The sequence below is a fragment of the Cololabis saira genome, chromosome 6 (assembly GCF_033807715.1).
Source record: "Cololabis saira isolate AMF1-May2022 chromosome 6, fColSai1.1, whole genome shotgun sequence".
Classification (NCBI taxonomy): Eukaryota; Metazoa; Chordata; class Actinopteri; order Beloniformes; family Belonidae; genus Cololabis; species Cololabis saira.
In genome coordinates, this window is record NC_084592.1 from 1,948,386 (window position 1) to 1,972,534 (window position 24,149).

General features: G+C 41.3%; 1 protein-coding gene across 1 annotated transcript in view; it reads left to right on the forward strand.

The window, feature by feature from the left end:
* Window positions 1-24,149, forward strand: part of thsd7ba (thrombospondin, type I, domain containing 7Ba) — a 326,602-nt gene that overhangs the window by 189,198 nt on the left and 113,255 nt on the right. Inside the window, exons 8-10 of the mRNA XM_061723024.1 lie at window positions 8,208-8,323; window positions 9,262-9,394; window positions 10,103-10,206. Coding sequence (XP_061579008.1) covers window positions 8,208-8,323; window positions 9,262-9,394; window positions 10,103-10,206 — 353 coding nt within the window. The remainder of the gene's footprint in view (window positions 1-8,207; window positions 8,324-9,261; window positions 9,395-10,102; window positions 10,207-24,149) is intronic.

Sequence of the window (24,149 nt, forward strand, 5' to 3'; positions counted from 1 at the left end):
CAAACACTGCTGAGGTCCTTTGTGCTGTCACTATAATGATGTTAAAACTCTCACCAGAAAGACAGATTTATAAATAATTCACAACGTTTGCCCTTCTTTAGCTCAATATATCATCAAAAGGACTATAAAATTGATCATGTAGAGCCCTTTTTAATGGTTGACCTGTCTTCCAACAGAAATACTAATGAAAGCTGTCACTGCTACTCCACCAACAGATTTTGCCTGTACAGTATGCTGTGAATTCAATCACTTCATTCCCATTCAGATTACTGCAGTGTTCATTGAAAGGGGCCTGCATCTTGTTCTTCTTCAAATATGATTTTAACTTTGAATGGCATGCAAGTTAATGGATTTATTCTACTGAAAACAAATATGTTCTGTCCAAACTACGCCATATTTGGTTATTAATGTGTCCTAATGGATTGGACAAGTTCATTAAAGAAACAAAATTGTTTCTTTTTTATGTTAAACTTTAATTTAAATCAAAAAATGCATTCAGTTTGTATAATGGGAAAATAACATAATATTCCCACAACTGCTCTTTTGTGTTACTGTGCCTCTAGTATACACGTGGTAAAGGGAAGGCTGGGTTTATGTCTCCTGTCCACTTGTGCTGAAGCATAATTATGTGCATGGCAGTGGCAGCACATATTCCAATGCATGAGCCAAACAAAAAGAAACACACAGGGGGTTTGCAAGTCAAAGTCGTAAAGCACCCCCTGCAGGAGGTATATGGCCGACCCATTTACATATCAAAATGTGAAATAGCAATGGTGGTCCACATATATATATATATATATATATATATATATATATATATATATATATATATATATATATATATATATATATATATATATATATATATCGTAACATGTTCATGTTTTTTTTCCGATTATTTTCTAATGGCCTGCGGAAAAGTCATGTGACTGCCCGCAGCTGCCTTGTAAAAATAAAAACATGGCAGCCATCCTTGTCTTTCTCAGTGGAAAATGCATTATTTTAAGGTAGTTTAGACATATAAAAGCGTTTTGATCATATTTCTAGCAAGAAATATACATTGAACCTATAGTTTGGTTTGTTAGTTACATATATATATATATATATATATATATATATATATATATATATATATATATATATATATATATATATATATATATATATATATTAGGGATGTCCCGATACCATTTTTTTCACACCGAGTACGAGTACGAGTATTTTAATTTGTGTACTCGCCGATACCAAGTACCGATCCGATACTTCTACCACAAAAATAACTAGGCTAAAAATGCAATGAAAAATGCAATGAAGACAGGTTTTATTCGCAACAGAGATTCAATTGTAAACAAAACTCGGCCAGCGGGGCTTTCCTCCGCGCTTTAGTCTCATCGCAGGTACATCAACTGCGCATGTGCGGTGCTTCACCGTCCGTGTGAAACAACCAGAGTTGGGTAGTAACGAGTTACATTTACTCCCTTACATTTACTTGTTTTTTTGGGAAATGTTGTTCTTTTAGGAGTAGTTTTGAATCACTATACTTTTTACTTTTACTTGAGTAGATTTGTGAAGAAGAAACTGTTCCTCTTACTCCGCTACATTAGGCTACGTTGAGCTGTTACTTTTCTTTTATCCCTTTTATCCACGTACGCGTCAATCTCATGACATCACTGAGTGATTATTTGGGAAAAATGTTTGTTTTTGCATGTTTTGTCACATTTACACAGACTCAAACACACACAGAGTTTCTATGAGTTCATGTTTGTTCTAGTTCTGCCTGGTTAAAAAAGAAAAGTACAAAGGCTTGAAATTTTGTGTTACTTGAGCTTAATTTATTTATTTTTATTCTGTTATTATTTTATTATTTATTAAGGTACTTGAATTTACTTTAAGATTAATTTAATTTAATTTAGCTACTTTTTATTTTTTATTTATTTTATTGATTTAATTTGCCTGAAGATGATTATTTTGTACTTTTGTCTGTTTTAATGGTTGTGTTAAAAAAATAAATCAGACGTTACTCAACAGTTACTCAATACTTGAGTAGTTTTTTCACCAAGTACTTTTTTACTTTTACTCAAGTAATTATTTGGATGACTACTTTTTACTTCTACTTTAGTCATATTATTCTGAAGTAACAGTACTTTTACTTGAGTACAATTTTTGGCTACTCTAACCACCTCTGGAAACAACATAAACAATCAAATAGAATTTAAAAAACAGGCTAAATGAAATGATGTTACACACTCTTGTACAGTAGGTGGCAGTATGCTCCTTAAAGTTGGTTGCGATCCGCCAATAAAACAGAGAAGAAGAAGAACATAAACAATCCCATTGTTACAGTCCGGTTATATAGAGTGATACCCGTGGGTGAGACTGGCAGTGCCGTTTCAGGCAAGATAGTGACAATTAATGTAAGCAGGATGTCAGAAGGGTGGACATATTTCAAAATAAGGGACGACGACAGGAGCAAGGCAGACTGCAGGCTGTCGGCGCGGCTAACACGGCTAAACGGCTAACGCAGCTAACCGGCTAACGCGGCTAACCGGAATGTAACAATGGGATTCTTTATGTACTGTGAGTTACGTGGAGTGTTTAATAAAGTTCCCTGTGAGTAAGGTTTGTCCAGTTTGTATGATTAAGGAAGATAGAATTTACTGAACCATGGAACAGCTGGCTACAGCCACAGAGCTGCTGCTCAGCCAGGCTGCCAGGCCTGGGGAGCCGCGGGGCGGCTCAAACTCTCCCCCTAGCGGCGCTAACCAGTAACTACAAGGTATTGGAGAATTTTTGCGAGTACGAGTACGAGTATATGAGGGCAGTATCGGCCCCGATACCGATACCCGTATCTGTATCGGGGCATCCCTAATATATATATATATTAATTTAACCCTATTTTGCCTATATGACAGCACCCCCCCCCCCCATCTGTCATATGTTGACATATGATAGCTAAGGTCAAGAGCTTTCTATAACACTTAGTCCGATGTCTGTAGCCCCTTTTGTTGCTGAATTATAAGCCTTCAAACATGCACTAGAGTTCAAAGGTCAGTATGTCAAAGCAGAAACCATGTAATATCGATTACATATTGGCATATGTTACTCTCCAAGTCAAGACCTTTCCAATGATGGCCAACACATAGTTAGAACTCAGGGGGCCTGGGCACTAGGCCGGGCAGACCGGCGAGAAAGTTCAGGGGGGCGTCCTCGGGGCCGGGCAAACCGGCGAGACAGTTCAGGGGGGGCGTCCTTGGGGCCGAGCAGACTGGCGAGACAGTTCACGGGGGCGTCCTCGGGGCCGGGCAGACCGGCGAGACAGTTCAGGGGGGCGTACTCGGGGCCGAGCAGACCGGCGAGACCGTTCAGGGGGGCGTCCTCGGGGCCGGGCAGACCGGCTAGACAGTTCAGGGGGCGTCCTCGGGGCCAAGCAGACCGGCGAGACAGTTCAGGGGGGCGTCCTCGGGGCCGGGCAGACCGCAAGACAGTTCAGGGGGCCATCCTCAGGGCCGTGCAGACCGGCGAGACAGTTCAGGGGGCCGTCCTCGGGGCCGGGCAGACCGGCGAGACAGTTCAGGCTGGGGCGCAGGTAGAATCCTAGGGTCCGGCTTCGGGGGACACAGAATCCTAGGGGGCAGCTTCAGGGGACACAGAATCTGAGGGGCCGGCTTCGGGGGGCACAGAATCTGAGGGGCCAGCTTTGGAGGAAACAGAATCTGAGGGGCCGGCTTCTGGTGACACAAAATCTGAGGGGCCGGCTTCGGGGGACACAGAATCCGAGGAGCCGGCTTCCGGACAGACTGAATCTGAGTGCCCGGCTTTGGGTGACACCGGGTCCTCGGTGCCGGCTGGGGTGTGTCCGGGACCACCTCGGGAACAGCGACGGGTGCGGCTGGGACCACCTCGGGAACAGCGACGGGTGCGGCTGGGACCACCTAGGGAACAAGAACAGGCTGGGGTGCGTCCAGGACCACCTCCGAAACAGGGAGAGGAGAGGGTTGCCGCTGCCATCGACGTCTCTTTTACCTGCACTGAGCCTGAATGCTCTCAGGCCCACCGAAAGCCAGAACGTGCGTATGTATGACGTAACAGAAAGTAATGTAGAATGTAGAGCCGTCAACCTGTAAAGTAAGAAGCTTGTGGACGTGGCACATTTGCCTGTGCATTCATGTCTGACATCATAGGAACTGACATAAATCTGGAAAGGGAGAAGCGTATGGGTTGAGAGGCGGCGAGCTGGTGTTGGCTTGTTTATAGCCCCAGCTCAGCCGCAATGTGTTGGAGTTTACCCCGGTGAACGAGAGGGTAGCTTCCTTGCGTCTTCGGGTCGGGAAAAAGTCTCTCACTGTCTCACAAGATGGAGCGTGTGATTCACTGATGGATTGGTGCAGCGTCCGCAGTTATGCGGTCGATGTACCGGACCGTCGTGGTGAAGAAAGACCTGAGTCGAAAGGCGAAGCTCTCGATTTACCGGTCCATCTACGCTCCCACCCTCACCTATGGTCATGAACTTGGGGTAATGACCGAAAGGACAAGATCACGGATACAAGCGGCCCAGATGAGTTTCATCCGGTGGCTGGACGCTCCCTTAGAGATTAGTTTCCTCCGCAGGGTGTCAGCTGAGGTGGCTTGGGCATCTGTATTGGATCCTCCTGGACGCCTCCCTAGGGAGGTGTTCCAGGCATGTCCCACCGGGAGGACACCCCCGGGAAGACCCACGCTGGAGACACTATATCTCTCGGCTGGCCTGATGTCTCTTGGAGTCCGAGACTCCCCTCGGAAGAGCTAGAGGAAGTGTCTGGGGTGAAGGAAGTCTGAGCATCTCTGCTAAGACAGCTGCCCCAGCGACCTAGTAACTGATAAGCGGTAGACAATACGATGGATGGATGGATGGATGGATGGATGGATGGATGGATGGTATAATTGGGACACAGTTGTTTTTTTGTATTGCTATTGCTATATGTCTTTAAAATACTTAAATCTGAGGGGCACTGTGGCACAGCTGGTAGTGCAGCCATCTCACAGCAAGAAGGTCCTGGGTTCAATTCCTGCCAGGGACGCTGTGTGCGCTGAGTGCGTGTTAGTTCCCCCATGACTTCACCAACCACACCCTGGGTGGGGTTGGCGAAAGGGCCTTTCTGTGTGGAGTTTGCATGTTCTCCCCCTGTTCCCTTGTGTAGCTAATGTTCTCTACCCTCACAAAAACATGCAACAGTCCTGGGCTATACATGCCCCCTCTGGCCAGCCGGGCGCCAGATGGGGTGGTGAGGATCCGGCCGGAATAACATGATCCTTCCATGTGCTATGTCCGGCCAAAGAAGCCCCACCCTGTCTGGTGAAAAGAAGTGACCTGCTCACTCATCAGGTTAAGGAGGAGAACTGAGCTCAGTGTAGGGCCCTCCCGGGGTTGGTAGAGGATGGCAATGCCCATGAATGACCTAGGTAGGAGCACTGGGTGATAAAATGGGGAAAAAAATCGGGATAAAAATATAAAAAAATAAATAAAATACTTAAATCTGTTTTGCTCTGTTGTATGCTCAGAGCTGGATCAGCCTGATTTTTTTGAGGCACTTTTTATCACAGTGGAGTAGTACTACTGTCCTGAGATGTACGGCATTGAAACTTTGTCCACTCATTGCAATCTTCATTTAAAAGTGGGTTTTTTTCCCAGTACTATGAGGTATAATGTTGAGGTCAATTGCATCATCAAATTCAATACACAGTGAACACAGTGTTTTAAAGGCCCATGTTATGCTTTTCCTGATTTTTAAAATTCAAAATTGTCAATGTTGCCCAGTCTAAGGCCTCGAGGGTTGTTGCCCTGCATAACTTAGATCAGTGGTAGGCAATCTTGGTCCTCAAGGGCCGGTGTCCTGCGCTTTTTAGATGTTTCCCTGCTTTATCATACTGTACCTGATTCAAATAATGTTCCTCTTCAGCATGATTTCATTGACGTAATCAAGGTGTTGTGCAACAAAGGGAGTACCTTTTCAGGGTTTTTAATAATTGTTAACAATTGTCTGGGGACAGTTATTAATAATGTAAATAAATTATCAAAATGAATACATCAAAACGTGGGCACCACCTGAATGTCAGGAATTTATAACCAAACAAAACCACACAATCGGAGAAGGAAGGAATCAGCACAGACCTTTGCAATCAGCAAATGTTACATAAAATAAACACAAACATCGTCTTTCATTCAAATGAATCAGAATTTATTTACACAAGGATGAAATGTTAAACAATACTTGGTATAAAGTTCTGATATCTAAACTACACATAAGCAAACAACTAACTAAACATGAAACAGAAATATCAGGCTATATACATGAGTGTGTGTGTTTGTGAGAAACAAGGTGGCTGTTCATACACGTGATGTAAACAGGCAAGATGCTGTGTGTATTGAAAATGGCGAATGAGGTTTCGTTGCAGCTAGTGTAAACGAAGGAAATCAGAGGTCGAGATAAGAGTGTGCATGTGCATGTGTGGGGGTTATTAGGAAAATATGAGAGAAATAAGAGAAGAGAGTAAAAGCCAAAACACTTAACACCCAAATGACTTCTAACCACCAGGGGTCCGTTTCACAAAGCAGGTTCAACAAACTCTGAGTCTAATCCTGAACTCTTAGTCGATCTACTCTGACTACGTTTACATGCAGTCAAAATTCGGCTTATTGCTAATATTTCGGTTACTGAAACATTCGGAATATTCCGTTTACATGCGTGAGCAAACAGGTTTATCCCTGTATACATGGTAATTAATCATTTGGAATATCTCCATCAAACCAGCGACGCACGGAGAACATCATGACGCAATTCCCGTCATTCTCGCTTCTTCTTCCTGTATCCAAATTCAAAACAAATGCTGCTTCGCACAACTTTTCTCTCACCTTCTTGTAAATCTGGCTATCTCCGTACTTTCTAGCGTCTACAAATGCCAAAATGTTCATATCCTTCATTACATTTATAAAATTATTTGTCTCCTCCTAATTCCAAAAGTGTGGCGTCGTCTTGCGTTTCCCCGTGTTTATAAGAACTTCCTGGACTCAAAAGACCAGGATTCCTTGCGAACAGATCATGCACAGAAAACAAATTTTAACCCGTTTGGCGTTTGGGTCATATTCGGGTTTTTAAGAAAACCACCATTCATTCATTTAGTCTGGCGACTATTACATACCTGTATAGAAAATGTGACAGAACAGTGTTTCAGTCTCACACAATGGTGCATTTTCGCAGTACTGTAATATATGACGTCTCCCGTGGCCTTTTTCCATAATGCAGTGGGAATAGATATGATTTTATGCTGCAGCACATAAACTGCAAAATCTTGTTGTTTAAAATTTGAGCTGTCATGTCCACAAGAACCATACGCAAAAAATGGGAGGCTATGACGAGGGTTTTAAATATGAATTTAGGTGCTTTGCTGATTTGTTTTGATCTGGAGTGTAAACTCTGTATAAGAGTTACATTACTATGAGCAACAATGTTGATGACGTGTTTTTCTTGTTGTGCACATAGGCTAAAGATATGTATTGATGAGGACAACTTTAAGATAGTTGGATTTTAAAAGTGTTAATTTACAATGGACCTTGTGCTTTGTGTTCTTGTGATGCAAAATATTAGAAATATTCTTAAATAAATGTTTGTGGTTCAAAGAGAGTTTGCCTGCTCTGCCTGTGCCCATGTAGGTTTTTTTTCTCTGGGTTATCTGGATTTCTGTTTTATTGCAAAGATATAGCTTTTTGAGTGATGAATGATCGTAATGACAATAAAAGTGGCTGGTGTCATATTATGCATTAAGGATTCCAGCAGCAAGTTCTTAGAGCTTTATCTCAACTTTTATTAACACCAGACATCTCGTGATCAAGTTACAAAACATCACCTCAAAACACGACTACTTCCTGTGTGTGCTCTGAATGCCTTTCAAAATAAGATAACACTGCAGTACCAACTCAGATTCCACCACAGCTGGATTATTCATTTTGTAGAGCAATATTTGTATCCTAGGAAACAACTGAATCAGTGTAAAAATGTTTTCCCTTACCATGCAGGCAATGGCACATATACTCATGCCTCCGTGGGAAATGTTGTTATGTCAGGGATGGTACAGTTGTTATAACACCTTGTCATCTTTACCAATGAGAAATATGACAGTTATTATCCATCAGGATGAAAGACTTTAAGATCTTTTTATATCTGTATATTTAGGTGTTCAGAGTCTTCTCGTCCAGAAACCTCCCGACCATGTTTGCTTCCCTGCAAGAAAGACTGTGAAGTGACACCCTTTAGTGAATGGACAGACTGCCCATCAACCTGCATTGCAGGTAGCCTGCTTGATACATTTTTATTAACTTGTTTTAAAAACAAATGTCTGTCTGATAACCAGACTAGATAAGCATACATTAGCATAATCTTTATAACCTTTGCTCTTTTAAAATGCACACCATTAAAAGTGTTAGAGAATACCTAATGCATAGTGGTATCATGAGATGAGAGAAATGAGAGGAAGTGTATAAGTGCATAAATGTGTACCATACTAATGTTTTTTTTCTTGAAAATATGAATCATATACATTCATTATTATTATTATTATTATTATTATTATTATTATTATTAGTATTATTGTTGTTGTTATATTTTGAGTTACCCCACCCTTGTCCACTGGTAAAGACAATTCTAACGTTCAATGCATTAGTAAGTATGCATTATTAAGCTAACACATGAAAAGGCAAACATTTAATGGATTTCAGCAAGTGGATTGTTTTACAGTATTTTAGAAATCAAGATGTGGCTGTTTGTACAAGAACTGCCTCATGGCAAACACCTCATCTCAGTAAACATGCTGTTTCCACTGGGCCTGGTAAAAATGTAGTGACTTTCTTAATTGCACTATTTTCAATATTTTCAATTATTTTTGTGTAATGGACCTTGTTGCATGAGCTAAATGAAGGCATTCAAGTGTGGTGTGTCCAAAAACCCACTGCAATTTAGTGGAGGACATCCCAAACATCAAGGGTGTGCTCCTCAGCTTCACATGGATTTGCAGGCACTTATTTTATAGTCTTCTTTTTGAGATGTTGGAGAGAGCGGCACTGGTGATATTGAATCTGCATCCGTTTAGGATCCAAGGCAAACATCAAGCAGTTCTGTGCCGTTTGATTTAATTTTTCTATAAAATGCTCACAAAAACTCACCTATGCAACTATTCTGTTGCTGTACATAAAATTATTTTTTTGCTAAGATTGTGTTTCATTTTCAGCAGAAAGTGCATCAGCCATCAAGCAGTCTCGATACAGAACCATTATTCACAGGCCTGCAAATGGAGGTCAAGAATGTCCAGACACACTGTATGAGGAGAGAGACTGTGAATCACTTCATAAATGTCCAGTGTATAGGTAAAAAGCACTATTTATAATGAACCATTTTTTTTTCTTTCTTATCTAGAGGCAAGTTATATTAAATCACCAGCTCTGTATAATTACAAGATGAAAGCTGTTATGTGGAAACTACTGCTGAACACCTGAATGTTGTAACATAGCTGATATGTGTAACCAAGCTTAGATGTGAGAAGCACGAGTAAGTTTGTGCATAAAGATGTGTGATTTTCAGATTATTTCCTATTCTAAACCAATGGGAAAATACTTATTTTAATATTAAGTGACTGAGGTTGTAACATATGCATGTGGTTTAATATTGTCACGTCAAACATCCAACAGTCAAGGACTCTCATCATCCTGATTGCAGTGTAATACAGCAGAAAAAAAACACCAACAGTTTTACTGAAATGGAAATTACTTATTTTTTAAAGTTCATAAATTATGATATGTACTTGTGTTAATTGTTATATACTTGCAACAACATTGCAAATTGGGAACATGTAGCCCAGATCATCTGTGACAAAACTAACATGCTTATCTTATGAAACTAAGGAGCCTCTCTATTACTATAAATGTTTATTATATGTGATAAAAGTGAAAATGGAGCGTTGCTACATTGTGTGTGTGTGTGTGTGTGTGTGTGTGTGTGTGTGTGTGTGTGTGTGTGTGTGTGTGTGTGTGTGTGTGTGTGTGTGTGTGTGTGTGTGTGTGTGTGTTTCAATGCAGGTGGAGAACACACAAGTGGCACAGTTGTACCCTTGTCCCTGATTCTGTTAGACGAGGACTATCTGGATCGCGAGAAAACTGTGGAAATGGGTTAAACACACGAGGTAAGTATTAACCCCAACCTTTCGACGGTTTTCTGTTTCTGTTCTCCAAAAAGTCACTGCAAATATGTCAGTATTTCGTGTTAGGTTTCATCATGGAACCACATTACAATGTTATTTTACAATGCCCTCATTTTGGATCAAAAGTGGTAATTTTTATACTTGTACAGCATGTGATTCTTACTCCTATCTTTCTATAGATTACTTTTTGTTCGCGGTTTCTAAATTATGCAGATTTCTGTGTAAAGTTCTTGTGAAATATTAGCGGTTCGTTATAACAGGATTTAACTGGCCCAAATCACCAAGGTTCATTGAATGAGCCTGGTCCTGCTCAAGGTTTCTTCCCTCCTAAAGGGGAGTTTTTCTTGCCAGTATTTGGCTTAAGGCTTTTCTCCCACTAGGGGAGTTTTTACCTGCCATTGTTTATGTAATAATTGCTCGGGGGTTTATGTTCATTTTCTGGGTCTCTGGAAAGCGTCTAGAGCAGTGGTCGCCAACCTGCGGCTCTAGAGCCACATGCAGCTCTTTAGCCCCGCCCTAGTGGCTCCCTGGAGCGTTTTCAAAAAATGTTTGACCTTTTTTTTTCTTTTTTTTCTTCTTTTCTCTGTTTTTCTTTTTTCCCTTTTTAATCTCAACATTTCGACTTTTTTCTCAAAATTTTGACTTTTTTCTCGACATTTCGACTTTTTTCTCAAGATTGTACTTCAACATTTATCTTGACATTTCGACTTTTTTCTCGAAAATTTCGACTTTTTTCTCAACATTTCGACTTTTTTCTCGAGATTTTACCTCAACATTAATCTCGACATTTCAAATGTTTTTCTCGACATTTCGACTTTTTTCTCAACATTTCGACTTTTTTCTCCTGGTCTAGAGACAACATCTGTTGTATTAGACGCTATACAAATAAAATTGAATTGAATTGAATAATTCATAACTCATCCATAGACCAGCAAACATCCCAATAAATTCCAAAATTGCTTGTTCTGTTTAATTTTGCTGCACCAAATGATGCCCTGAAAAGTTTCTAGCATTTCTGGTCTTAGCAAGGTTCATTCAGCAGGGTAATTATGAATGACATTTCTCAAGTAAATTTCAGTGACTCTTTGATGAGGATGGAAAAATTGTTTGTTGTGCTGCCAGGTCATAAGCAATCCTCGGTGACCTTTTTTAGCTTCTGATTTAAATGTGATTAGAACGTAATTAAATACCAGTGACATTTCAAAAAAATGAAGCACGAAATCTGTAACTGATAGAAATCCAGTATAAAAATGTAGATTTTTAAAGAGCATAGACAGATGAAAAATGATAATAAGTGCTTATATAAGATTTGAGGACAGAAAGGAAGCATTTTTAGATTTGGCCTAAGTTTAGCACATGTAAAAGTAACATCCACATCAAAGCAAGTATTGAAGGTTTCCTCACCTAACATCGTGTTGTAACAGGATGATGATTGTTATGATCCACTTCATCTATAGTTTTAACAATGTGGCTGGTTGGTAGCAATAACTTGTCAGACAATCATCTTGGACACAATATTTCCAGATTATTTCTTACATCATTTTCTTTAAAGGAGCCGTCTGTAAGAAATGGCCAAAACTGGTACTGCAGTCACTTTCAAAATATTGTTGAGCGGTGTGTACCCTCCCCCTCCTCCCCCGACCAGAGGTTGCCAGGTAGGCTGCAGAATGCAGCAGGAACGTAGGCTGCCATGGCTGCAATAATTAGAGCCGAGCTGGCAACCCGGATGCCGAAACAATACTGACTTTGTGATTGGGAGATAGGTGGAGGGTGGAGCTTCAGAAACAATACTGACTTGGTGATTGGGAGATAGGTGGAGGGTGGAGCTTCAGAAACAATACTGACTTGGTGATTGGGAGATAGGTGGAGGGTGGAGCTTCAGAAACAATACTGACTTGGTGATTGGGAGATAGGTGGAGGGTGGAGCTTCAGAAACAATACTGACTTGGTGATTGGGAGATAGGTGGAGGGTGGAGCTTCAGAAACAATACTGACTTGGTGATTGGGAGATAGGTGGAGGGTGGAGCTTCAGAAACAATACTGACTTGGTGATTGGGAGATAGGTGGAGGGTGGAGCTTCAGGCCAAAACAAAAAATGACAACATAAACATCAGTTGAGGGCTGCAACTCCTCTTTTTAAACTGGAATATCCTGGCTTGAGTGCTGTTATCAGTGACATAAATATTTGAAATGAACATGATTTTTAAATGTCTGTTGACATATCGGGGTCATTTTATGATTTGTTTTATTATTGCTCTTACATACAGCTCCTTTAAAAGTGTCTGGCAATAAGAAATGCAGTATGATAACAAGCAGTTTCAGTTCAAGCTAATATTGTGCAACCACACAACTGGGATGACAGAATTAAATTTAAAATTTAAACATTAGTTTGTAGATTGAAATTGTAAGGTGAAAATGTCATTTTAAGTGATTTGTATGTATGCACGCATGTATGTATGTAGTTATACATATACTTATTCATTTAATTGCTTTTTTTTCTAGTCTTAGCTGTGATTAGCTCTGACTTTTCAAATGCCAGAATGTTACTTATTAAAGGTCTTTACACTTAACACTTTCGAAATATTGGGTTTGTGCGCTTGTAGGTATGTTTTACTCCTTACAAAAGGATTTGTTTTCTAAAGGAAGGTGCATTTTTTCCATCAGGTTGGATTTTGATGATAGTGCCTATGCAAAGAACAAGGCATCCTCTTAATACCTTTATTTAATAACAGTTCTTAGCACAATAGATGGAGCTAGGAAAATCCACCGCATCTTACACTCCCAACAATTGTTCTCAATTAAATGGATACATTTGGCAGCTAAAATCATCATCCATGACAATGTGATGCACAAGGGTCATTTGCTGACCATCCTTACATTCACTTGCTTTTTAAAGAACTTCTCATTTATTATCTTTATAATCATTGTGATCCGTATATCTATAAGGTGCCTACTGATAACTTTGACATAAAGAATATTAGCTCATGAATATGTGAGACAGTGAGGTAAATGACTATCAACTTGCATTTTTAAAGATTTTTTTTTCCAGATTTTTTCCCCCAGTGCTCCTAGCTAAGTCAGTCGTGGATCACGTTATTCTGGCCAGATCCTCCCCACCCCATCTGGCGCCCCGGCTGGCCAGAGGGGGCAGTGTAGAGTCCAGGATTGTTGCATGTTTTTGTGAGGGTAGCTCACATTAGCTACCCAAGGGAACATGGGGAGAACATACAAACTCCACACAGAAAGATCCTTTCACCAACCCCACTCAGGATGTGGGCGGTGAAGTCATGGGGGAACTTAACACGCCCCAGCTAAAATTTAACTCAGGATCTTCTAGCTGTGAGATGGCTGCACTACGACCACTTGCGTTTTAATAAAATATGACTAAAATATTTAATAATCTTTTTTTGTTTGCTTTATTAAAATACAAATATACTTTATTATGCCGTTATTATCAGTTAACTAGACACTTGTTAACAGTTAACTATGCTTTTTGCATCTACCGGATCTAAAGCGGGAACAATGTCTTATCAAGGCTAATAAATCTTTTATTACACATTTATTAATGATTTTCACAACTTCCACATCTGGAATGAACACTACAGTACATGTGGTCAAAGTTGATAAACTGGGATGAAAACAATTGCATAATAATACAAATGTTTCAAAGGTGAAGCCCAAAATTGGCATTTATTGCTGTGGCTGTCAAGTAAACAGGACATTTTACTAAAATGGTATAAAAGTCACCTAAAACAGGCATTTGGGAACAAAAAAAAGCTCACTTTTAGCTCCTTTATACAAAACATCAATAAATGCAAAAAAGTACAGTTCTGTAAAGTGTAACATAAAGCTGAAGTAGATTTGTTTCTTGAATTTCCATTGAACATTTAAACATTTTAACAAAGCAACCACTCTTTTGCACTCTTTAAACATGGTCCATTTGCTTCAAAAGCAATTCAATAGTTCCCCTTCCCAATGGGCAACAGTTTCCCTGATTTCTTAAGTGTCTGAACTGTATTGTCAACATCTGGACTGTCACGGATGGCATCAAAACATTTCCCAGCAAAATCACCAAGCTTGTGCTTTCTTGTATGCTGATCTTTGAACTCTTCAAACTTTTCAGGGGCAGCAATGGAAAGCTCTGAAATTGGTGCATTCAAGGCAATTGTGTTGCAATCCACTCCCACTTATTTACAGGCAGCAGTGCTATTCTTGTTCTTGTAGACCTTCAAAACTTTCCGGTAATGTGCAATTACCTCATCTGGATCACGTGCTGATGGTGAAGAAGAGAGAGATGTATAACACACCTGGGTGCACGTTACGGTTCGGACCGCATTAACTGCCGAAGGAATGACATAAATTGCGCCAAAATTACACGATTAATTCAAAATGTTCAAAATGGCCAAGTTTCTGTCCGGTTTCGGCCATGGCGCCAAAATACTTTTCTTTAAGTTGCGACATGATACAGGTGTGTACCAATTTTCGTGCATGTACGTCAAACCGTATTGTGGGGCTTGAGGCCTGAAGTTTTATCTGTATAGACCAATCAGATGAAGGGGGGGGGCGCGCTATTTAACTGCCGAAGGAATGGCATAAATTGCGCCAAAATTACATTATTAATTCAAAATGTTCAAAATTGCCGACTTCCTGTTCGGTTTCGGCCATGACGCCGACAGACTTTTCTTTAAGTTTTGACATGATGCAGGTGTGTACCGATTTTCGTGCATGTACATCAAACCGTATTGTGGGGCTTGAGGCACGAAGTTTTATCTGTATGGACCAATCAAATGAAGGGGGGGCGCGCTTTTTGGCGTCTATCGTCGCCACGGTAACACGTTTGACAAAAGTAATGCACAGCGTTGCAGGATCGAGACGCACATTTTGATGTATAACACACCTGGGTGCACGTTACGGTTCGGCCCGTATTAACTGCCGAAGGAATGGCATACATTTTGCCAAAATTACATGATTAATTCAAAATGGCCAACTTCCTCTTCGGTTTTGGCCATGGCGCCAATAGACTTTTCTTTAAGTTGGGACATGATACAGGTGTGTACCGATTTTCGTGCATGTACGCCAAACTGTATTGTGGCGCTTGAGGCACAAAGTTTTCTAGGGGGCATTGTTGAGCCATTAGGCCACGCCCATTAATGCAAACCATGAAACATCAAATTTATTGCCAGGCCTGGCTTGCGTGCAAAATTTGGTAACTTTTGGGGAACTATCAAGTATGTACCAATCAGATGAAGGGGGGGCGCACTTTTTGGCGTCTATCGTCGCCGCGGTAACGCTTTTGACTGAGAAAAGCAATGCGCATCGTCGCAGGATCGAGACGCACATTTTGACGTATAACAAATTAAATTGCGCCAAAATTACACGATTAATTAAAAATGGCCGACTTCCTGTTTGGTTTCGGCCATGGCACCAAGAGACTTTTCTTTAAGTTACAAAATTATACAGGTGTGTACCGATTTTTGTGCATGTACATCAAACCATATTGTGGCGCTTGAGGCACAAAGTTTCCTAGGGGGCGCTGCTGAGCCATTTTGCCACGCCCATTAATGCAAACCATTAAATATAAAATTTTTCGCCAGGCCTGCAAGATTTGGTGACTTTTGGGGCACGTTTAGGGGGGCAAAAAGGCCCTCATTTCATCGGAAGAAGGGTAAAAAAACAAGGAAAAAAAAACGAGAAAAAAAGAATTCCTAAAATCAAAATAAAGCTTTAAGCAGTTAAGAACTAGATTGCGTTGTGTAGTACTGTACTATTAATCACAGAACAATGGTGTCCCTGATGTTTGGGACACAAAGTGTACACATTTACACATTTATGAGATGAGATATACTTTTAATGTCCCCTAGGGTCATTTTTCCTTTGGCTCAGCACTGCATAACAACATACATTAAGAGTAGTCATGTAGTTGTCACAGGTAAAAAGGACAAAGATAAAAAATATAAAATGCATACATTCATTCACACATAAGATAAAATGAGTTCGGAAAAATAAATAAAACAAATATAAAAAAACATTATTTGTGTAACAAATTAACATACCGTATTTTCGCGACCATACGGCGCGCCGTGTGGCAAGGCGCAGCCTCAGTTTTGTGTGTCATTTCTGTATTTAAAACACAAATACGGCGCACCGAACGAAAAGGCGCCGTCTACACACACACGGCGCACCGCCTTACAACAACACACACACAAGCATACAAGTGTGCGTATTTAAAAATAGAGCGGGAGCAAAACTTAGTTTGATTGTGCTTTATTTAAATTATTACAATCGTATTGCATTAATCAAACCCATCGAAGTCTTCATCCTCCGTTTCTGCATTAAACAGCTGCGCTAAATCAACTGTGCCAGTCCCACTTTCCTCGTTGTCAGAGTCACTTTCCGTGCCGTGCGGCCCCTTGGAAATGATGCCGGCTTTTGCGAAAGCTCGAACAACAGTGCAGCCCAGCAGACACGTCAGCCCACGATCTACAACCCATCAACATTAAACTACGGAGACCGCCGCCGGGAAGGCCGACCTCCCCGCCGCAGGGACGCGTCGGCTGCCGCTCGGTCGGGCGGTTCCTCCGGCCTTCGGGCCCGCCTCTGCGGTGCAGCTCCCCCGGCTCGGCCTCGCTCCTTCTCGGTAGCGAGCCCGAGTCGCCCCGTCCGCCCCATTTGTCCCGCCACGGGTGTAGCTGGAGACTAAATAAGTTGTGTTTTATAGTAATTACTGATACTATCTGCATAAACTATTGTATTTTAAAATGAAAACAGCGTTTTTAATGTAACCAAGTATCCTACATCATAGCCACATGACAGGTGTTTGTAACAAAGAAAACTGTGAAAATCATTTAAGAATTTAATTAATTTCATTATTTTAATTGGGCAGGCACTTCATTCCTCACTGATACACAGAGAAGCTTCTGCTGATTCAGCAACAGTCATGAAGCGTCTAGGTCCACACTAGCTTTGGCTAGCTATGTAGCTAGCTACGTGTTTGAGTTTTAATTTACTAGTTAGTACCAGTTAAACTTACCAAAAGAGTCATCCTCTGTCTCACAACGCTTTCTCTTGTCAGTTGCTTCTTTTCGAGGTCCAAAACGGATTTTAATTCTACTCGGGGGCGAAGATGTTGGGATGTCTACCTCCATTTTGCGCATGGGAGTCACGTTTAAGTAGATTCATGTGCATTACCAGCCGCTACTGTCTGCCTTCAAAGTAAAAGCTCTTAAATGAACAATATACACGGAAGCGCAAGAAGAGGTAAAAGAACCAGCCCGCGCAAAAACACACAAAAAAGAAGGATGAAGAAAAAGAAGTGACTATATCAGAGTGGCGCTGCAAAACAAACTCAAAGGAGTAGTGTGAACACTCAGAAGGTTGCTCAAGGGAAAGGCCGCCCACCTAAGGATTCAGGTGAATCAACAGGCTCGACAGTTAGTCCATATGCTGCTCAAACAAAGAAGCAAATAAAATGCATATGCTGTCAACAGAACCACTTCATTTACAAATGCGAAAAATGTACTGCTCTGACTCTTGATGAGAAGAAAGCGTTTGTGAAAACCAACAATATGTGCTTCGCTTGCTTGAGAGTTGGCCATGTTGCAAAAGATTGTCGGAAAAGGGCTACATGCAATGTTTGTAGAAAGAGCCATTCAACTCTGCTTCATGACGAACCGGCTCAAGAGGAAAAACCTGAAGCAAACCAACAGTTTGGTACATCCCAAACCATGGTGTGTACCACCCGCGAAAGCCAGAGAAGATTAGAGTTGTCTTCGACTGCTCTGCCAAATACGAAGGCACCGTTGAATGACCACCTCCTCACGGGACCTGATTTAACCAACACATTAACTGGAGTGCTGTGTTGGTTCCGATAGTATCCAATTACGATCAACTGCGACGTGGAGAAAATGTTCCACCGCTTTCATGTCACTCCAGAAGATCGGAATTTCATGAGGTTCCTGTGGTGGAAGAATGGGAACACAACAACTGAGCGCAAAGAATACCGCATGAAAGTGCACATATTTGGAGCGGCATCATCACCAGGATGCGTGAATTACGGCCTGAAATACCTTGCCCCCAAATATGAGACTGAGTACCCCATGGCAGCAAGCTTCATCCGGCGAAACTTTTATGTGGATGATGGTCTTGTGAGTCTGGATACCGTTGAAAAGGCCAAGCAACTTGAAGCAAGAGAAGTCTGTCAGAAGGGACAACTGTGACTGCACAAGTTTGTTTGCAACAACAGAGCCGTCTGGGAGACCATTCCAGAGAGTGAACGTGCTCCAGAAGTCAAGGACGTGGACTTAAACTATACAGAGATACCAAACCAGAGAGTGCTAGGGATGAAGTGGAAGATTGAGATGGATGTCTTCTCATTCAATGTGGTCCAACAAGAAAGAACAGCCACTCGACGGGGCATCTTATCCACAGTCGCCAGCATATATGATCCTCTAGGATTTTTGGCCCCCTACATCTTGACTGGGAAAATAATCTTGCAAGAAATGTGCAAGCAAGGTGTAGGCTGGGATGAGCCTGTCCCGCCAGAACTAAGGCCAAAGTGGGAGACATGGCTCAATGACCTGAACAATCTTCAAACCACTATAATACCAAGGTGCTTTGTTCCCAACAATCTTGGCACGATCCAGAATATTGAGCTGGATCACTTTTCTGATGCCAGTAACGATGGATACAGGCAGTGCTCGTATACCAGGATCGTGGCTGAAGAACAAGTGCATTGCACATTAGTTATGGCCAAGGCTAGGGTAGCAACCATGAAGATTGTCAGTATCCCACGTCTAGAGCTCACCGCTGCCACAATCTCTGCAGCCATAAGCAAGATACTCAGAGAAGAGTTAGACTTGAAAATTGATTACTTTTTCAAGTACTTTTGGACGGATTCACAAGTGGTACTGGGGTACATAAAGAATGAGGCCCGGCGCTTTCACGAGACACCACTGACCCCAATCGATGGTTTTACATTGAAACAACTCAAAACCCCTCAGATCATGCATCTAGAGGACTCAATGTGCCAGATCTAATGGCATCAGATTGGCTAAGAGGACCCAAGTTCTTATGGGAACAGGAAATTGTGACTAACCTAATGGCCCCAAAGCTTCTCATAGGTGACCTGGAGGTCAAAGTCTTGAAAACTGATGTTGTGCAAAAAGATGACCTCCTGAAAAGGTTGGCAAGGTTGCCTCAACGTCGTTGCTCGCATTCAGAGGCTGGCTCATAGGGACATATCTGGGCCTGTTACAATAGAGGAGCGAAAGAAAGCAGCTCTCGTGCTGATCAAGGCGGCACAAAAGGAAGTATTAGGAGAAGAGCTGAAACTGTTCGACCAATCACAAAAACTAAGGAGAACTCACCAAATGTATGAGCTTGACCCATTTCTTGAGAATGGAGTGCTCAGAGTTGGTGGCAGGTTAAGAAGGTCATCAGCGTCGCTGGAGTTCAAACATCCCGTAATACTCCTGAAAGAAGGCATCATAACGCACCTGATACTTGATTATTGCCATAAAAGAACACAGCACCAAGGCCGAGGGCAAACACTGAACGAACTCAGAGCCAACGGATACTGGATAATGGGTGCTAGTAAAGTTGTGGCCAAGCACATCACGAGTTGTGTGACATGTAGGAGGATGCGGGGTCAAACCGAAGAACAGAGCATGGCTGACTTACCTGTTGATCGCGTAGAGCCATCTCCTCCCTTCTCATATACAGGCATCGACTGTTTTGGCCCTTTCTACACAAAACAGGGCAGAAAAGAGTACAAGAGATATGGGTTGCTGTTAACATGCCTAAGCTCACGGGCCATTCATATCGAGATGCTTGAGGACCTGAAAACCGATGCATTTCTAAATGCATTAAGATGCTTTATTGCAATAAGAGGAACAGTCAGACAAATCAGGTCTGACCAAGGTACGAATTTCATAGGAGCAAAGAATGAATTGGTAAAGTGCTTGATGGAACTTGACAAGGAAAAGATTGCGACCTATCTCGCAAGAAAGGAATGTGACTTTCTTATGAATTTTCCCGAAGCCAGTCATATGGGAGGCATATGGGAGCGTTAAAATTCGGACGACCAGGAGCGTGATGAGATCTGTCCTTGCTCAGGCTAAAGGACGACCAGATGACTCCTCATTAAGAACGTTCTTCTACGAGGCCATGTCCATAGTCAACAGTCGCCCGCTGACAACAAACACCTTCACTGATCCCAAAAGTGTTGAACCCTTAATACCCAATCACTTGCTTACTATGAAGCCTACTTTACCCCTACCACCTCCTGGAAAGAAGAACTGTATGCAAGAAAAAGATGGCGCAAAGTGCAGTATCTCTCAGAACAGTTCTGGACCAGGTGGCGCCGAGAATGCTTAACCAACATCAACCTTCGTCAGCAGTGGCATGCAACCAGACGAAATGTGCAGGTTGGAGATGTAGTCATTTTTAAGGATGAAAACACTCCGAGAAATGATTGGCCACTAGCTAGAGTTGTCGAGGCACAGGAAGATGATGATGGTCTCGTGCGAAAGGTGAAAATACAAGTAGGCCAAAATAAGTTAGGACCAAAGGGTGAGCACTTAATGCAACCTTCATTCCTTGAGCGTCCAGTGCAGAAATTAGTGGTGTTAGTTGAACATTATTCAAATTAACTCAGCATGAACATGAAAATTAAAGAGTCACTTAATATAACAGGCGTTGATGGAAATTATGGGTAATGGTTAAGTTTGAAGTTATTGGAAAATTACAAGTTTATTTCTTTGAATATGATGAAAGTAAACCTTTTGTAATTTTGGTGGCAGTGCAGCGAACGCACACATAAGCATTGTTTTCTGTGTGAATTGAATTGAATTATTTTACTTTAATATCCATTTATATTCTGATTATTGTGTGCATACTTTGGGGAGAATTGGTTAACTAATCACGCCATCTGACCACGACATCACGTGGTCACATGATGCCTTTTGGTAGAGACGTGAGTTTTTTCATGGTCTGTTGGTGCATGCAAGCACAGACAAAGACAAAGAACTGAAATACGGAAGAAATGGACTTCTAGCAACTCCTAACATTCTGGTTAGAGGGGCACACGGTATGGACATTTGAGTGAAATATTCTTGTTTATATGTGTAAAATTTGTATTTTGAGAGCATTGATATTTTGTGTAATAAGTTTCAGTTAAGCAATTCATATTTGGGAACATGACGGTTTCACTGATGAATATTTGCCACTGTGTATTTTGTTTCAGTGTTTACGGTGGTCTTGGGCGTTTACAAGACATAAAATCCTGTAATAAAACGTTTACAACCATCAGTCGGAGTGTTGCACTTTCATTAACCAGTTGGAAAAAGTTGGGAGCAGCTATACCTTGCACTTCTAGATGTGCATAATTAGCATTAAATATTTCACACACGGAATATGACAAATTTCCTCAAAGTTTGTATTTCAAACAGTCCTCAATGATGTCAATTTGTTTTTAAGAAAAGAGGTAAAAGAAAGAAAAGAAATGTCTTTCCCACAGTGACAGTGGCTGGAAGAGTTCTCTTATAGCTCTTAATTTTTATTTTAAGTAAAATTTATTTTAAGGAAAATAGGATTGAACTCAAAATCTTTATCTAAAATCATCACTGTCAAGCCGTTATACATTTTTTGTAAAATTATCTCTTTTTTTATTTGTACATTTTCGTATTGAGTGTTGCATGAATTAACATTAATAATAGCTATCATCTCCTCACAGGGACTGCGCTCCAGCTCTGTATGTAAATGACCACCCCACGCATATTCTGCCTACTTCTAGAAACTGCACAATTTTTGTCAGAGGGCAAAATTTAAAAGTCAAATGTAAATCAATAAAAAGGATTTGAGGCACATTTGTAGATCTCCGAGGATTTGAGGTGTTGGGGGAGGAGAAGTTTCCTACACTGGCAACATTGCTTATTTTAATTCCCACACTGTCCATGAGAGAGCTAGGCATTTATGTGCTGTGTTGCCTGCTGCATTGGCATTGTGTGTCTGTCTTTTCTTATTACTGGTTTCAGGAAGCTGCAATATATGCAATCGCTCATTTACAATTAGTTGTTTGAGCAGTCCACATACATTTTTGTCATTCATGGAGCATTTAACCTCATTTGTTTTTAATATGAATCTGAATAGGAAAGTTCAAAGTTTAAGCTATCTACACACATGCCTGGCCAGTAATCACATTCTTACTGTAATCTCATCCAGAGGTAGAGATTGAAGCCATTGATGTCAAGACAGGAAATGTCTTCATGATGCATCTAATGTTTATTAAAAAAGAATGCATCATGAATAGTTACTTTAAATCCCATTAAGGTGGAATAAAATGTGTTTTACATATTCTCATGAACTATTTTGAAATAAAAAGAGGAATGTTTCTGAAAACAAAATTAGTTCAACTTAATGAGCAACAGAAAATCCAGAAAAAAACATTCAGACAATGGCCCCCAATGATGAATTGCATGGTGAGTGTTTCAGGCTGCAGAAATCCAGGGAGGAGGAATTAAAGGAGAAGAACCACCATAGCGAGAGAACCCCATGCAAGGCATGTATCTCTAACAAGTTGAAGAAGTGTCTGACACTGAGAAATTTGACCAGTGGCTTCAAAAGGCTAGTCTGAAGGACAGCACAGAGGCATCAAACAGGCCTTAAGCGCAAGAGCAATAGATGTCACAGGTCTGTTCTTGTTAACCACACTAAACAAGAACCTCATCGTAGGACATGTAAAGGTGTCCCTGAGAAAATCCATAACATACAGTGGGGCAAAAAAGTTAGTTAGTCAGCCACCAATTGTGCAAGTTCTCCCACTTAAGAAGATGAGAGAGGCCTGCAATTTTCATCATAGATACACTTCAACTATGAGAGACAAAATGGGGGGAAAGAATCTAGGAAATCACTTTGTTCAATTTCTACCGAATCAAGTGGTAAATTCCTCGGTAAAATAAGTATTTGGTCACCTACAAACAAGCAAGATTTCTGGCTTTCACAGACCTGTAACTTCTTCTTTAAGAGGCTCGTCTTTCCTCCACTCATTACCTGTATTAATGGCAACTGTTTTAACTGGTTATAAGTATAAAAGACACCTGTCCACAACCTCAAACAGTCACACTCCAAACTCCACTATGGCAGACACCAGAGAGCTGTCAAAGAACGTGAGGAACTAAATTGTAGACCTGCACCAGGCTGGGAAGACTGAATCTGCAATAGGTAGCAGTTTGGTGTGAAGAAATCAACTGTGGGAGCAATTATTAGAAAATGGAAGACATACAAGACACTCTCCCTCCCTCCAGATAATCTCCCTCCATCTGGGGCTCCAAGATCTCACCCCGGGGGGGGGGGGGGGGTAAAAATGATCACCAGAACGGTGAGTAAAGATCCCAGAACCACACAGGGACCTAGTGAAGGACCTGCAGAGAGCTGGGACCAGAGTAACAAAGGAACCATCAGTAACACACTACGCCACCAAGGACTCAGATCCTGCAGAGCCAGACGTTACCCCTACTGAAGCCAGTACATGTCCAGGCCCGTCGGAAGTTTGCTAGAGAGCATTTGGATGATGCAGAAGAGGATTGGGAGAATGTTATATGATCAAATGAAACCAAAATAGAACTTTTTTGTTGTAAACACAACTTGTCATGTTTGGAGGAGAAAGAAAGCTGAGTTGCATCCAAAGAACACCAAACCTACTGTGAAGCATGGGGGTGGAAACATCATGCTTTGGGGATGTTTTTCTGCTAAAGGACCAGGACAACTGATCCGTGTAGGGAAAGAATGAATGGGGCCATGTATGGTGAGATTTAGAGTGAAAACCTCCTTCCATCAGCAGGGCATTGAAGATGAAACGTGGCTGGATCTTTCAGCATGATCCTAAACACATCGCCCGGAAACGAAGGAGTGGCTTCGTAAGAAACATT